General features: G+C 47.0%; 1 protein-coding gene across 1 annotated transcript in view; it reads right to left on the reverse strand.

Moving 5' to 3' along the window:
• Nucleotides 1-790: 790 nt before the first annotated feature.
• Nucleotides 791-13,771, reverse strand: part of mtmr9 (myotubularin related protein 9) — a 38,303-nt gene continuing 25,322 nt past the window's right edge. Inside the window, exons 10-11 of the mRNA XM_064925758.1 lie at nt 9,824-9,975; nt 791-1,920 (exon numbers count right to left, since the gene is read on the reverse strand). Coding sequence (XP_064781830.1) covers nt 1,757-1,920; nt 9,824-9,975 — 316 coding nt within the window. The 3' untranslated portion in view covers nt 791-1,756. The remainder of the gene's footprint in view (nt 1,921-9,823; nt 9,976-13,771) is intronic.

Consider the following 13,771-nt stretch of genomic DNA (forward strand, 5'->3'; position numbering starts at 1 on the left):
AATGAAACGTACAAAACAGGTTCATCGTAGTGTTAAACATACAACATAATCAAATTTCCATCTACTGCAGTTAGCTAGTATAATGACAATATTACACATGAAATACCTCTCCGAAGAAGCTATTTTAGAGCAGAACAGCAATGGCAGTAGTAACGTCTGCCAAGACAATGGTTAAACAGTATTTTCTTTTCAATTTATTTCTCAACGTTTTTTATTTCGACAGCGATGATCTTGTTTTATTTTTTCAACATTTGCTTTTCAATCGTTCTGATTTTTTGGGTCTGTGTGCCCTAAAGTAGCCCGTGTGTATGTGGTTCTGTGTGTTCTAAAGTAGTCAGTATGTATGTGGGTCTGTGTGTTCTATAGTAGTCAGTGTGTATGTGGTTCTGTGTGGGTATGTGTGTTCTATAGTAGTCAGTGTGTATGTGGTTCTGTGTGTTCTAAAGTAGCCAGTGTATATGTGGTTCTGTGTGTTCTAAAGTAGCCAGTATATATGTAGGTCTGTGTGGGTCTGTGTGTTCTAAAGTAGTCAGTGTGTATGTGGTTCTGTGTGTTCTAAAGTAGTCAGTGTGTATGTGGTTCTGTGTGTTCTATAGTAGTCAGTGTGTATGTGGTTCTGTGTGTTCTAAAGTAGTCAGTGTGTATGTGGTTTTGTGTGTTCTATAGTAGTCAGTGTGTATGTGGTTCTGTGTGTTCTAAAGTAGTCCGTGTGTATGTGGTTCTGTGTGTTCTAAAGTAGTCCGTGTGTATGTGGTTCTGTGTGTTCTATAGTAGCCAGTGTTTGTTCTGTGTTCTATAGTAGCCAGTGTGTATGTGGTTCTGTGTGTTCTAAAGTAGTCCGTGTGTATGTGGTTCTGTGTGTTCTAAAGTAGTCCGTGTGTATGTGGTTCTGTGTGTTCTATAGTAGCCAGTGTGTATGTGGTTCTGTATGTTCTATAGTAGCCAGTGTGTATGTGGTTCTGTGTGTTCTAAAGTAGCCAGTGTGTATGTGGTTCTGTGTGTTCTAAAGTAGCCAGTGTGTATGTGGTTCTGTGTGTTCTAAAGTAGCCAGTGTGTGTACACAGTGCAGCTACTGGCACGTGTTGCCATGGTTACTCAGAGTAGTGTTTCAAAGTCTCCTCATATCCAGCAATAAGAGCCCCTTTCATAATCTGGACGAGGTGCCTGGGTGTGTGGATCTATTTGTGTAGAACGTGAGCTGGTGGGGGGTTACTAAAGTCAGGCAGCTACTGGCTGGTGACCAGGGGTAGCATGAGGAACATATCTATACATGTCTCTGGCTTTAGTGCTGCTCTAGAGAACTCTCTCACCTTTCCAGCAGTCACTGACCTAACACCAGCAGATTGGTGTAAAGCAAGGAATCTACTGCATTACTTAAAGACGAGCAAGCATTTTTAACATACTCAAAAATCTCTCTACCCCGTCCCTCCGTCCCCGTTCATATCGTACTCTTCTTCTGGGACCGTATGCGTCAAGCAGTTCAGAGTAGGAGCATCAATAAGGCCTTTTATATAATAATGATGAATAACATTAGATAGAGTAGGAGTGCTGATCTAGGATCAGGTAAATCCTGTCCAAGATGTTTAATACATACAGCCTCAGGTTGCTTGAGTAGTAACCTACAGTGTTGTTACCTCTCCTTTAGTCTTCCTCCTCTCCTGCTCTCTCTCCCTGCTCCCTTTCCTCCTTCACGTCTCCTTCTCCCACTCCTCTTCTCCACCACCTCTCCTCCCTCCCTCCCTCCCTCTCCTATCCTCTATGGTGTTTGCAGCAGAGGCTCCTCAGTCTCCAGTTGGGCCAGCTGTCTCCTGAGGTTGTTGACTTTATTCTGCAGCTCTTTGTTGTACTGTATAATATGAACCATCTCGTCGTACGCCTCATCCAGACACCTGGAGCTGCGCTTCCAACGCAGGAACACACCTTGGGGAGGAGACAGAAAGAGAGAGGGAGAGAGAGACATTGATCTGGTACTTCCTGTATATAGCTCCACATTGATCTGGTACTTCCTGTATATAGCTCCACATTGATCTGGTACTCCCTGTATATAGCTCCACATTGATCTGGTACTCCCTGTATATAGCTCCACATTGATCTGGTACTCCCTGTATATAGCTCCACATTGATCTGGTACTCCCTGTATATAGCTCCACATTGATCTGGTACTCCCTGTATATAGCTCCACATTGATCTGGTACTCCCTGTATATAGCTCCACATTGATCTGGTACTTCCTGTATATAGCTCCACATTGATCTGGTACTCCCTGTATATAGCTCCACATTGATCTGGTACTGGTACTTCCTGTATATAACTCCACATTGATCTGGTACTCCCTGTATATAGCTCCACATTGATCTGGTACTCCCTGTATATAGCTCCACATTGATCTGGTACTTCCTGTATATAGCTCCACATTGATCTGGTACTCCCTGTATATAGCTCCACATTGATCTGGTACTCCCTGTATATAGCTCCACATTGATCTGGTACTCCCTGTATATAGCTCCACATTGATCTGGTACTCCCTGTATATAGCTCCACATTGATCTGGTACTTCCTGTATATAGCTCCACATTGATCTGGTACTCCCTGTATATAGCTCCACATTGATCTGGTACTCCCTGTATATAGCTCCACATTGATCTGGTACTCCCTGTATATAGCTCCACATTGATCTGGTACTCCCTGTATATAGCTCCACATTGATCTGGTACTTCCTGTATATAGCTTCATATTTTATTCCTTGTGTTCCTATAAAACTAAACATGTTTTACTCTGCATTGTTGGGAAAGCATTTCACTGTAGAGTCTGTACAGCGAATGTGATATTTTATTCTCTCTGAACTGCCAGAGTGAATTTATGAACACATCCTTAGTCATGCATCGGAGTCAACGGGAGTGAAAGTGGTATGAACCGGGAAAAATTATGATTCAACCTTTAGGGTTAGAGGTCAGGGAACTTCAGTGGCATCTGACCCATCTTGTATGAATCTAAAACGGCATCAGAATAACTAGGGACTAATGCCTCATGGCCACCAGATGAGTCAAACTCCGGAGGAAGTCATTGATTGAGCAGTCCAGGAAGCTCGCTTTTAGCTATTTGAAAAAGCGAAGAACTTGGGCGTCAAGTACGTTAAAACGCGGGCTAGACATCTGGGCAAAACAAAAGGCATCTGCTGGACATCGGGCATAAGGTTCGCGTCTGCTCGCGGCTGGCTTGTCCATCGATGTTCATGTAATGGTAATTAGCATGCAAGCCTCCCGTCCGGCCTTTGACCTTCTGTGGAGGCGTCACTGCTACTCAAGTGACCCTAAAGTCAGTAAGGACGCCCTATAATAAGCAGACCACGCAGGGCACTCTGGAGGGGGCAGAGAGAGCCAGTCCACGTGCCACAGATAGCAATCCATTCCCGGCGAGGGAGAGAATGCCAGGGTGGAATTCAGTGACGTCTGGTAACCCACACGAAGCATTGGAAGACAGTCATGTGATCATGTGAGCTTCGTAAGCCAGTCATGAGTTCGTAAGGCTGTCCAGGAATTGACATTAAAGTCTGAAAGGCACTTGCCTATTAGGCAAGTTAGGTGTATTTTTGGGTTGCCTCCTGGTTCAGTGGTTTTAAAACACCAAGCAGCATACTGCCTCCTCCTGGTTCAGTCGTGTTAAAACAAGAAGTAGCATACTGCCCCCTCCTGGTTCAGTGGTGTTAAAACACCAAGCAGCATACTGCCCCCTCCTGGTTCAGTGGTGTTAAAACACCAAGCAGCATACTGCCCCCTCCTGGTTCAGTGGTGTTAAAACACCAAGCAGCATACTGCCCCCTCCTGGTTCAGTGGTGTTAAAACAGCAAGCAGCATACTGCCCCCTCTTGGTTCAGTGGTGTTAAAACACCAAGCAGCATACTGCCCCCTCCTGGTTCAGTGGTGTTAAAACCAGAAGCAGCATACTGCCCCCTCCTGGTTCAGTGGTGTTGAAACACTAAGCAGCATACTGCCCCCACAGACTGGTTCAGTGGTGTTAAAACCAGAAGCAGCATACTGCCCCCTCCTGGTTCAGTGGTGTTGAAACAAGAAGCAGCACACGACACAATGACGATAACATATACACTACACACAGACACACACGATAACATGTGCACTACACACAGGCACACACTATAATATGTGCACTACACACAGACACAATACAGTAGAGGGAGTGCATCTCAGTGTGAGGTAATACAGTAGGGGGAGTGTGAGGTAATATAGTAGGGGGAGTGCTGCTCAGCGTGAGGTAATACAGTACAGTAGGGGAGTGCTAGCATGTGAGTAATACAGTAGAGTGAGTGTAGGGGGAGTGCTCAGTGTGAGGTAATACAGTAGGGGAGTGCTGCTCAGCGGGAGTGCTGAGGTAATACAGTAGGGGGAGTGCTGCTCAGCGTGAGGTAATACAGTAGGGGGAGTATAGCATGCGGTAATACAGTAGAGGAGTGCTGCTCAGCGTGAGGTAATACAGTAGGGGGAGTGATGCTCAGCGTGAGGTAATACAGTAGGGGGAGTGCTGCTCAGCGTGAGGTAATACAGTAGGGGGAGGTGCAGCGTGAGGTAATACAGTAGGGGAGTGCTGCTCAGCGTGAGGTAATACAGTAGGGGGAGTGCTGCTCAGCGTGAGGTAATACAGTAGGGGGAGTGCTGCTCAGCGTGAGGTAATACAGTAGGGGGAGGTGCAGTGTGAGGTAATACAGTAGGGGGAGTGCTGCTCAGCGTGAGGTAATACAGTAGGGGGAGTGCTGCTCAGCGTGAGGTAATACAGTAGGGAGAGTGCTGCTGCAGCGTGAGGTAATACAGTAAGGGGGAGTGCTGCTCAGCGTGAGGTAATACAGTAGGGGGAGTGCTGCTCAGCGTGAGGTAATACAGTAGGGGGAGTGCTGCTCAGCGTGAGGTAATACAGTAGGGGGAGTGCTGCTCAGCGTGAGGTAATACAGTAGGGGGAGTGGGAGTGCTGCTCAGCGTGAGGTAATACAGTAGGGGGTGCTAGGGGAGTGCTGCTCAGCGTGAGGTAATACAGTAGGGGAGTGCTGCTCATTGTGAGGTAATACAGTAGGGGGAGTGCTGCTCAGCGTGAGGTAATACAGTAGGGGGAGTGCTGCTCAGCGTGAGGTAATACAGTAGGGGGAGGTGCAGCGTGAGGTAATACAGTAGGGGGAGTGCTGCTCAGCGTGAGGTAATACAGTAGGGGAGTGCTGCTGAGGTAATACAGTAGGGGGAGTGCTGTGAGGTAATACAGTAGGGGGAGTGCTGCTCAGCGTGAGGTAATACAGTAGGGGGAGTGCTGCTCAGCGTGAGGTAATACAGTAGGGGGTGTGATGAGGTAATACAGTAGGGGAGTGCTCATGAGGTAATACAGTAGGGGGAGTGCTGCTCAGCGTAATACAGAGGGGGAATACAGTAGGGGAGTGCTGCTCAGCGTGAGGTAATACAGTAGGGGGAGTGCTGCTCAGCGTGAGGTAACGCAGGGGGGAGTGCTGCTCAGCGTGAGGTAATACAGCTGCTCAGCGTGAGGTAATACAGTAGGGGAGTGCTGCTCAGCGTGAGGTAATACAGTGAGGTAATACAGTAGGGGGAGGTGCAGCGTGAGGTAATACAGTAGGGGGAGTGCTGCTCAGCGTGAGGTAATACAGTAGGGGAGTGCTGCTCATTGTGAGGTAATACAGTAGGGGGAGTGCTGCTCAGCGTGAGGTAATACAGTAGGGGGAGTGCTGCTCAGCGTTAGGTAATACAGTAGGGGGAGCGAGGTGTAGGTAATACAGTAGGGGGAGTGAGCGTGAGGTAATACAGTAGGGGGAGTGTTGCTCAGCGTGAGGTAATACAGTAGGGGAGTGCTGCTCAGCGTGAGGTAATACAGTAGGGGGAGTGCTGCTCAGCGTGAGGTAATACAGTAGGGGAGTGCTGCTCAGCGTGACGTAATACAGTAGGGGAAGTATAGCATGCGGTAATACAGTAGAGGAGTGCTGCTCAGCGTGAGGTAATACAGTAGGGGGAGTGATGCTCAGCGTGAGGTAATACAGTAGGGGAGTGTATAGCATGGGGGAGTGCTGCTCAGCGTGAGGTAATACAGTAGGGGGAGTGCTGCTCAGCGTGAGGTAATACAGTAGGGGGAGTGCTGCTCAGCGTGAGGTAATACAGTAGGGGGGAGTGCTGCTCAGCGTGAGGTAATACAGTAGGGGGGGGTGCTGCTCAGCGTGAGGTAATACAGTAGGGGGAGGTGCAGTGTGAGGTAATACAGTAGGGGGAGTGCTGCTCAGCGAGAGGTAATACAGTAGGGGGAGTGCTGCTCAGCGTGAGGTAATACAGTAGAGGAGTGCTGCTCAGCGTGAGGTAATACAGTAGGGGAGTGCTGCTCAGCGTGAGGTAATACAGTAGGGGGAGTGTTGCTCAGCGTGAGGTAATACAGTAGGGGAGTGCTGCTCAGCGTGAGGGGGAGTAATACAGTAGGGGGAGGTGCTCAGCGTGAGGTAATACAGTAGGGGGAGTGCTCAGCGTGAGGTAATACAGCGTGAGGTAATACAGTAGTAGGGGAGTGCTGCTCAGCGTGAGGTAATACAGTAATACAGGGGAGTGCTGCTCAGCGTGAGGTAATACAGTAGGGGGAGGTGCAGCGTGAGGTAATACAGTAGGGGGAGTGCTGCTCAGCGTGAGGTAATACAGTAGGGGAGTGCTGCTCAGCGTGAGGTAATACAGTAGGGGGAGTGCTGCTCAGCGTGAGGTAATACAGTAGGGGAGTGATGAGGTAATACAGTAGGGGGAGTGAGCGTGAGGTAATACAGTAGGGGGAGTGCTGCTCAGCGTGAGGTAATACAGTAGGGGGAGTGCTGCTCAGCGTGAGGTAATACAGTAGGGGGAGTGCTGCTCAGCGTGAGGTAATACAGTAGGGGGAGTGCTGCTCAGCGTGAGGTAATACAGTAGGGGAAATACAGTATAGTGCAGCGTGAGGTAATACAGTAGAGTGAGCTGCGTGAGGTGCTGCTCAGCGTGAGGTAATACAGTAGGGGGAGTGCTGCTCAGCGTGAGGTAATACAGTAGGGGAGGTGCTCAGCGTGAGGTAATACAGTAGGGGGAGCATGCGCGTGAGGTAATACAGTAGAGGAGTGCTGCTCAGCGTGAGGTAATACAGTAGGGGGAGTGCTGCTCAGTGTGAGGTAATACAGTAGGGGGAGTGCTGCTCAGCGTGAGGTAATACAGTAGGGGGAGTGCTGCTCAGCGTGAGGTAATACAGTAGGGGGAGGTGCAGTGTGAGGTAATACAGTAGGGGGAGTGCTGCTCAGCGTGAGGTAATACAGTAGGGGGAGTGCTGCTCAGCGTGAGGTAATACAGTAGAGGAGTGCTGCTCAGCGTGAGGTAATACAGTAGGGGAGTGCTGCTCAGCGTGAGGTAATACAGTAGGGGGAGTGTTGCTCAGCGTGAGGTAATACAGTAGGGGAGTGCTGCTCAGCGTGAGGTAATACAGTAGGGGGAGTGTTGCTCAGCGTGAGGTAATACAGTAGGGGGAGTGCTGCTCAGCGTGAGGTAATACAGTAGGGGGAGTGCTGCTCAGCGTGAGGTAATACAGTAGGGGAGTGCTGCACAAATGGAATATTCAGGAAGAGTAGCTGCTGCCTTGACAGGAACTAATGGGGATCCATAATAAACCCCAGGAAGAGTAGCTGCTGCCTTGGCAGGAACTAATGGGGATCCATAATAAACCCCAGGAACAGTAGCTGCTGCCTTGGCAGGAACTAATGGGGATCCATAATAAACCCCAGGAAGAGTAGCTGCTGCCTTGGCAGGAACTAATGGGGATCCATAATAAACCCCAGGAAGAGTAGCTGCTGCCTTGGCAGGAACTAATGGGGACCCATAATAAACCCCAGGAAGAGAGCTGCTGCCTTGGCAACAGGACCTAATGGGGATCCATAATAAACCCCAGGAAGAGTAGCTGCTGCCTTGGCAACAGGACCTAATGGGGATCCATAATAAACCCCAGGAAGAGAAGCTGCTGCCTTGACAGGAACTAATGGGGATCCATAATAAACCCCAGGAAGAGTAGCTGCTGCAGGACCTAATGGGGATCCATAATAAAACAGGAAGAGTAGCAGGAACTAATGGGGATCCATAATAAACCCCAGGAAGAGTAGCTGCTGCCTTGGCAAACCCCAGGAAGAGGAAGAAACTAATGGGGATCCATAATAAACCCCAGGAAGAGTAGCTAATGGGGATCCATAATAAACCACAGGAAGAGTAGCTGCTGCCTTGACATGAACTAATGGGGATTCATAATAAACCCCAGGAAGAGTAGCTGCTGCCTTGGCAGGAACTAATGGGGATCCATAATAAACCCCAGTTAGAGTAGCTGCTGCCTTGGCAGGAACTAATGGGGATCCATAATAAACCCCAGGAAGAGTAGCTGCTGCCTTGGCAGGAACTAATGGGGATCCATAATAAACCCCAGGAAGAGAAGCTGCTGCCTTGGCAACAGGACCTAATGGGGATCCATAATAAACCCCAGGAAGAGTAGCTGCTGCCTTGGCAACAGGACCTAATGGGGATCCATAATAAACCCCAGGAAGAGAAGCTGCTGCCTTGACAGGAACTAATGGGGATCCATAATAAACCCCAGGAAGAGTAGCTGCTGCCTTGGCAACAGGACCTAATGGGGATCCATAATAAACCCCAGGAAGAGTAGCTGCTGCCTTGGCAACAGGACCTAATGGGGATCCATAATAAACCCCAGGAAGAGAAGCTGCTGCCTTGACAGGAACTAATGGGGATCCATAATAAACCCCAGGAAGAGTAGCTGCTGCCTTGGCAGGAACTAATGGGGATCCATAATAAACCCCAGGAAGAGTAGCTGCTGCCTAGGCAACAGGACCTAATGGGGATCCATAATAAAACCCCAGGAAGAGTAGCTGCTGCCTTGACAGGAACTAATGGGGATCCATAATAAACCCCAGGAAGAGTAGCTACTGCCTTGGCAGGAACTAATGGGGATCCATAATAAACCCCAGGAAGAGTAGCTGCTGCCTTGGCAGGAACTAATGGGGATCCATAATAAACCACAGGAAGAGTAGCTGCTGCCTTGACATGAACTAATGGGGATTCATAATAAACCCCAGGAAGAGTAGCTGCTGCCTTGGCAGGAACTAATGGGGATCCATAATAAACCCCAGGAAGAGTAGCTGCTGCCTTGGCAGGAACTAATGGGGATCCATAATAAACCCCAGGAAGAGTAGCTGCTGCCTTGGCAGGAACTAATGGGGATCCATAATAAACCCCAGGAAGAGAAGCTGCTGCCTTGGCAACAGGACCTAATGGGGATCCATAATAAACCCCAGGAAGAGTAGCTGCTGCCTTGACAGGAACAATGGGGATCAGGACCTAATGGGGATCCATAATAAAACCCCAGGAAGAGTAGCTGCTGCCTTGGCAACAGGACCTAATGGGGATCCATAATAAATACAGATACTAAGAGAAAGAAAAGGAAGAGCAGAAGACAGAGGAAGTGGAAGAGGTCATACTGAAAGGTGAACAAGAAACTAAGAAAAGGGAGGGAAGCTGGAATAGACAAACACTTTTTGTTTTGAAAGTCCTATTTTTTTGTGAAATTGTAAAAAAAAAAAAAGTGTAAAAATGAACAGCTCTCACACAAAAATGTAGTTTGGAATATTAGATGTTGCTCATCGTGCATCCGAGTAAGTCAGTGTCGAGCTCCCCTAAACCCATTCTACTCGTGAACCATCCAAAACAGAACACCGACCTGAGAGTAGGCAGAACATTTGGGGTCAGGGGTTAGGAATGGAGCCAGGTTCTTACCTTCCCATAGTAGCAGGCTCTGAGGGGCTACGGAGGGCCATATAACTAGACAGTTGGCCTCGTAGAGCGGGTTAGACAGCCTCTCCACCTCCTGGGGCCGGTTCACCCACGACCACAGAGAGACTGTCTTCTGAGACAGGTTCAACTTAGACCTGGGGGGGAATAGGAGAGATTCAAAAGAAAATTATCTCAACAGAGAAAAATGTCCTCCTGTGTGCTACCTATATCCCATCACTAGAATCCCCATACTTTAATGAAGACAGCTTCTCCATCCTGGAGGGGGAAATCAATCATTTCCAGGCCCAGGGACATGTACTAGTCTGTGGTGACCTAAATGCCAGAACCGGACAAGAACCTGACACCCTCAGCACACAGGGGGACAAACACCTGCCTGGAGGTGACAGCATCCCCTCTCCCACATATGCCCCCCCCAGGCACAACTACGACAATGTAACCAACAAAAATGGGTCATAATTCCTGCAGCTCTGTCAGACGCTGAGTCTGTACATAGTCAATGGTAGGCTCTGAGGGGACTCTCTGTTACATCCTGGTAGTCAATGGTACACTCTATAGCTCTCTGTTACATCCTGAGTCTGTACATAGTTAATGGTAGGCTCTGAGGGGACATAGTTATAGCTCTGTTACATCCTGGGTCTGTACATAGTTAATGGTAGGCTCTGAGGGGAATCCTATGGTAGGTACACCTATAGCTCTGTTACATCCTGGGTCTGTACATAGTCAATGGTAGGCTCTGAGGGGACTCCTATGGTAGGTACACCCATAGCTCATCTCTTGGCAATAGTACTGTAGACTACTTTATCACTGACCTCAACCCAGAGTCTCCCAGAGCGTTCACAGTCAGCACACGGACAGCCCTATCAGATCACAACAAACTCACTACTTGAACAGAGATCTACTCAAAAAAGAAGGAGCAGCACGCCAGAAAACAGCTCATTATAATTGAAGAATCCACAGACTAATCATGGAAAATTCTAAACAAACAACAACACGAAGAGTTATCTATCCAAAACGGAGATGTATGGATAAACCACTTCTCCAATCTTTTTGGCTCTTTAACAAAGAACAGCAAAAATATATACATGATCAACTATTAAAAGACTATCAGAACGCACTGGATTCTCCAATTACATTGAATAAACTGCAGGACAAAATACAAACCCTCCAACCCAAAAAGGACTGTGGTGTTGATGGTATGCAAAATTGTAAAATATATAAAATACAAATTCCAATTGGCAATACTTAAACTCTAACATCATCCTTAGGTCTGGTATTTTCCTGAATATTTGGAACCAAGGACTGATCACTCCAATCCACAAAAGACTAAATGAATTTGACCCAAAAAACTACCATGGGATATGCGTTAACAGCAACCTTGGGAAAATCCTCTGCACTATCATTAACTGCAGACTCGTACATTTCCTGAGTGGAAAAAAAAAATGTACTAAACAAATGTCAAATTGGCTTCATACCAAATTACCGTCCGACAGACCACATATTCATCCTGCACACTCTAATTGACAAAACAAAACAAAGGCAATGTCTTGTTGATTTTCAAAAAAGCTTTTGATATGGCATGAGGGTCTGTTATACAAATTGGTGGAAAGTGGTGTTGGGGGAAAAACATACACCATTATAAAATCCATGTACACAAACATCCATTTCTTTCCACAGGGCCGGGGCGTGAGACAGGGATGCAGCTTAAGCCCCACCCTCTTCAACATATATATCAACGAATTGGCGAGGGCACTAGAACAGTCTGTAGCACCTGGCCTGACCCTACTAATGTTTGCTGATGATCTGGTGCTTCTGTCCCCAACAAGGAGGGCCGACAGCAAGCAGCACCTAGATCTTCTACACAGATTCTGTCAGACCTGGGCCCTGACAGTAAATCTCAGTAAGACCAAAATAATGGTGTTCAAAAAAAAAAAGTCCAGTTACCAGGACAACAAATACAAATTCCACCTAGACACAGTTTCCCCAGAGCACAAACAACTATACATATCTTGGCCTAAACATCAACACCACAGGTAACTTCCACAAAGCTGTGAACGATCTGAGAGACAAGGCAAGAAGGGCCTTCTATGCCATCAAAAGGAACATAAAAGTTGACATACCAATTAGGATCTGGCTAAAAATACTTGAATCATTTATAGAACCCATTGCCCTTTTTGGTTGTGAGGTCTGGGGTCCGCTCACCAGCCAAGAATTCACAAAATGGGACAAACACCAAATTGAAACTCTGCATACAGAATTCTGCACAAATATCCTCTGTGTACAACGCAAAACACCAAATAATGCATCCAGATACATGCTAATTATCAAAACACAGAAAGGAGCCGTTAAATTCAACAAAGCAACATAACAAAGCCATCACCTACAGAAAGATGAACCTGAAGAGTCCCGAGCAAGCTGGTCCTGGGGCTCTGTTCACAGACACAAACAGACCCCCAGGACAGCAGCACAATAAGACCCAACCAAATCATGAGAAAACAAAAAGATAATTACTTGACACATTGGAAAGAATTAACAAAAAAACAGAGCAAACTGGAATGTTATTTGGCCGTAAACAGAGAGTACACAGTGGCAGAATACCTGACCACTGTGACTGACCCAAACTTCAGGAAAACTTTGACTATGTAGACTCAGTGAGTATAGCCTTGCTATTGAGAAAGGCCACCGTAAGCAGACATGGCTCTCAAGAGAAGACAGGCTATGTGCACATTGCCCACAAAATGAGGTGGAAACTGAGCTGCACTTCCTAACCTCCTGCCAAATGTATGACCACTATAGAGAGACATTTTTCTCTCAGATTACAGAGACCCACAAAGATTTAGAAAACAAATCAAATTTTGATAAAACTCCCATATCTACTGGGTGAAATTCCACAGTGTGCTATCACAGCAGCAAGATTTGTGACCTGTTGCCACAAGAAAAGGTCAACCAGTGAAGAAAAAACACCATTGTAAATACAACCCATATTTATGTTCAGTTAACATCCTTTTTGTCCTTTGACTATTTGCACATCATTACAACACTGTATACAGACATATGCCATTTGAAATGTCTTTTCGATTCTTATGGAACTTTTGTGAGTGTAATGTTTACTGTACATTTTGTGTGTGTTTATTTTACTATTGTTGATCTATTTCACTTGCTTTGGCAATGTTAACATATGTTTCCCTAAAGCCCTGTGCTTGATTAGCTGAACCACTTCCTGCACCAGCTCCCACCGAGGCTAGAACCCGGGACCTCTGCCTCGCAAAACACACGTGACCACCTACTTAGCAACGTCTTAGCCAACTTGGTTACCAAAAAGCTAGGCGTTTCAATAGTACGGGTGGAGACTTTTCAAGCTGGGAAGTGAGGTTGCGAATCTGACTCTGTTACATCTGACATGATAGATCAGACGCAGGGTATATTGAGGAGAGAGATCTGTAGAAAGAATGTGCTGGGTGGACGGGAGCACCGTGTTGACATAGGGGAGACAGATGGACATCTGTGGATTAGGTGAAGGAGGGGTTGAGGTCAGGAGGTCAGGTCAGGTCAGATCCCCTGAAGGGAGTAATAAGGGTTTAGTATCCTGTTACTCTTTTCCTGTAGAACCATAAGATGAACGGATTGGAGAGGAGTGTCTTCTATATACACTGCTCAAAGAAATAAAGGGAACACTTAAACAACACAATGTAACTCCAAGTCAATCACACTTCTGTGAAATCAAACTGTCCACTTGATTGACAATACATTTCACATGCTGTTGTGCAAATGGAATAGACAACAGGTGGAAATCATAGGCAATTAGCAAGACACCCCCAATAAAGGAGTGGTTCTGCAGGTGGTGACCACAGCCCACTTCTCAGTTCCTATGCTTCCTGGCTGATGTTTTGGTCACTTTTGAATGCTGGCGGTGCTTTCACTCTAGTGGTAGCA

This window comes from Oncorhynchus masou, chromosome 19 (genome assembly GCF_036934945.1).
Source record: "Oncorhynchus masou masou isolate Uvic2021 chromosome 19, UVic_Omas_1.1, whole genome shotgun sequence".
NCBI classification, from domain to species: domain Eukaryota; kingdom Metazoa; phylum Chordata; class Actinopteri; order Salmoniformes; family Salmonidae; genus Oncorhynchus; species Oncorhynchus masou.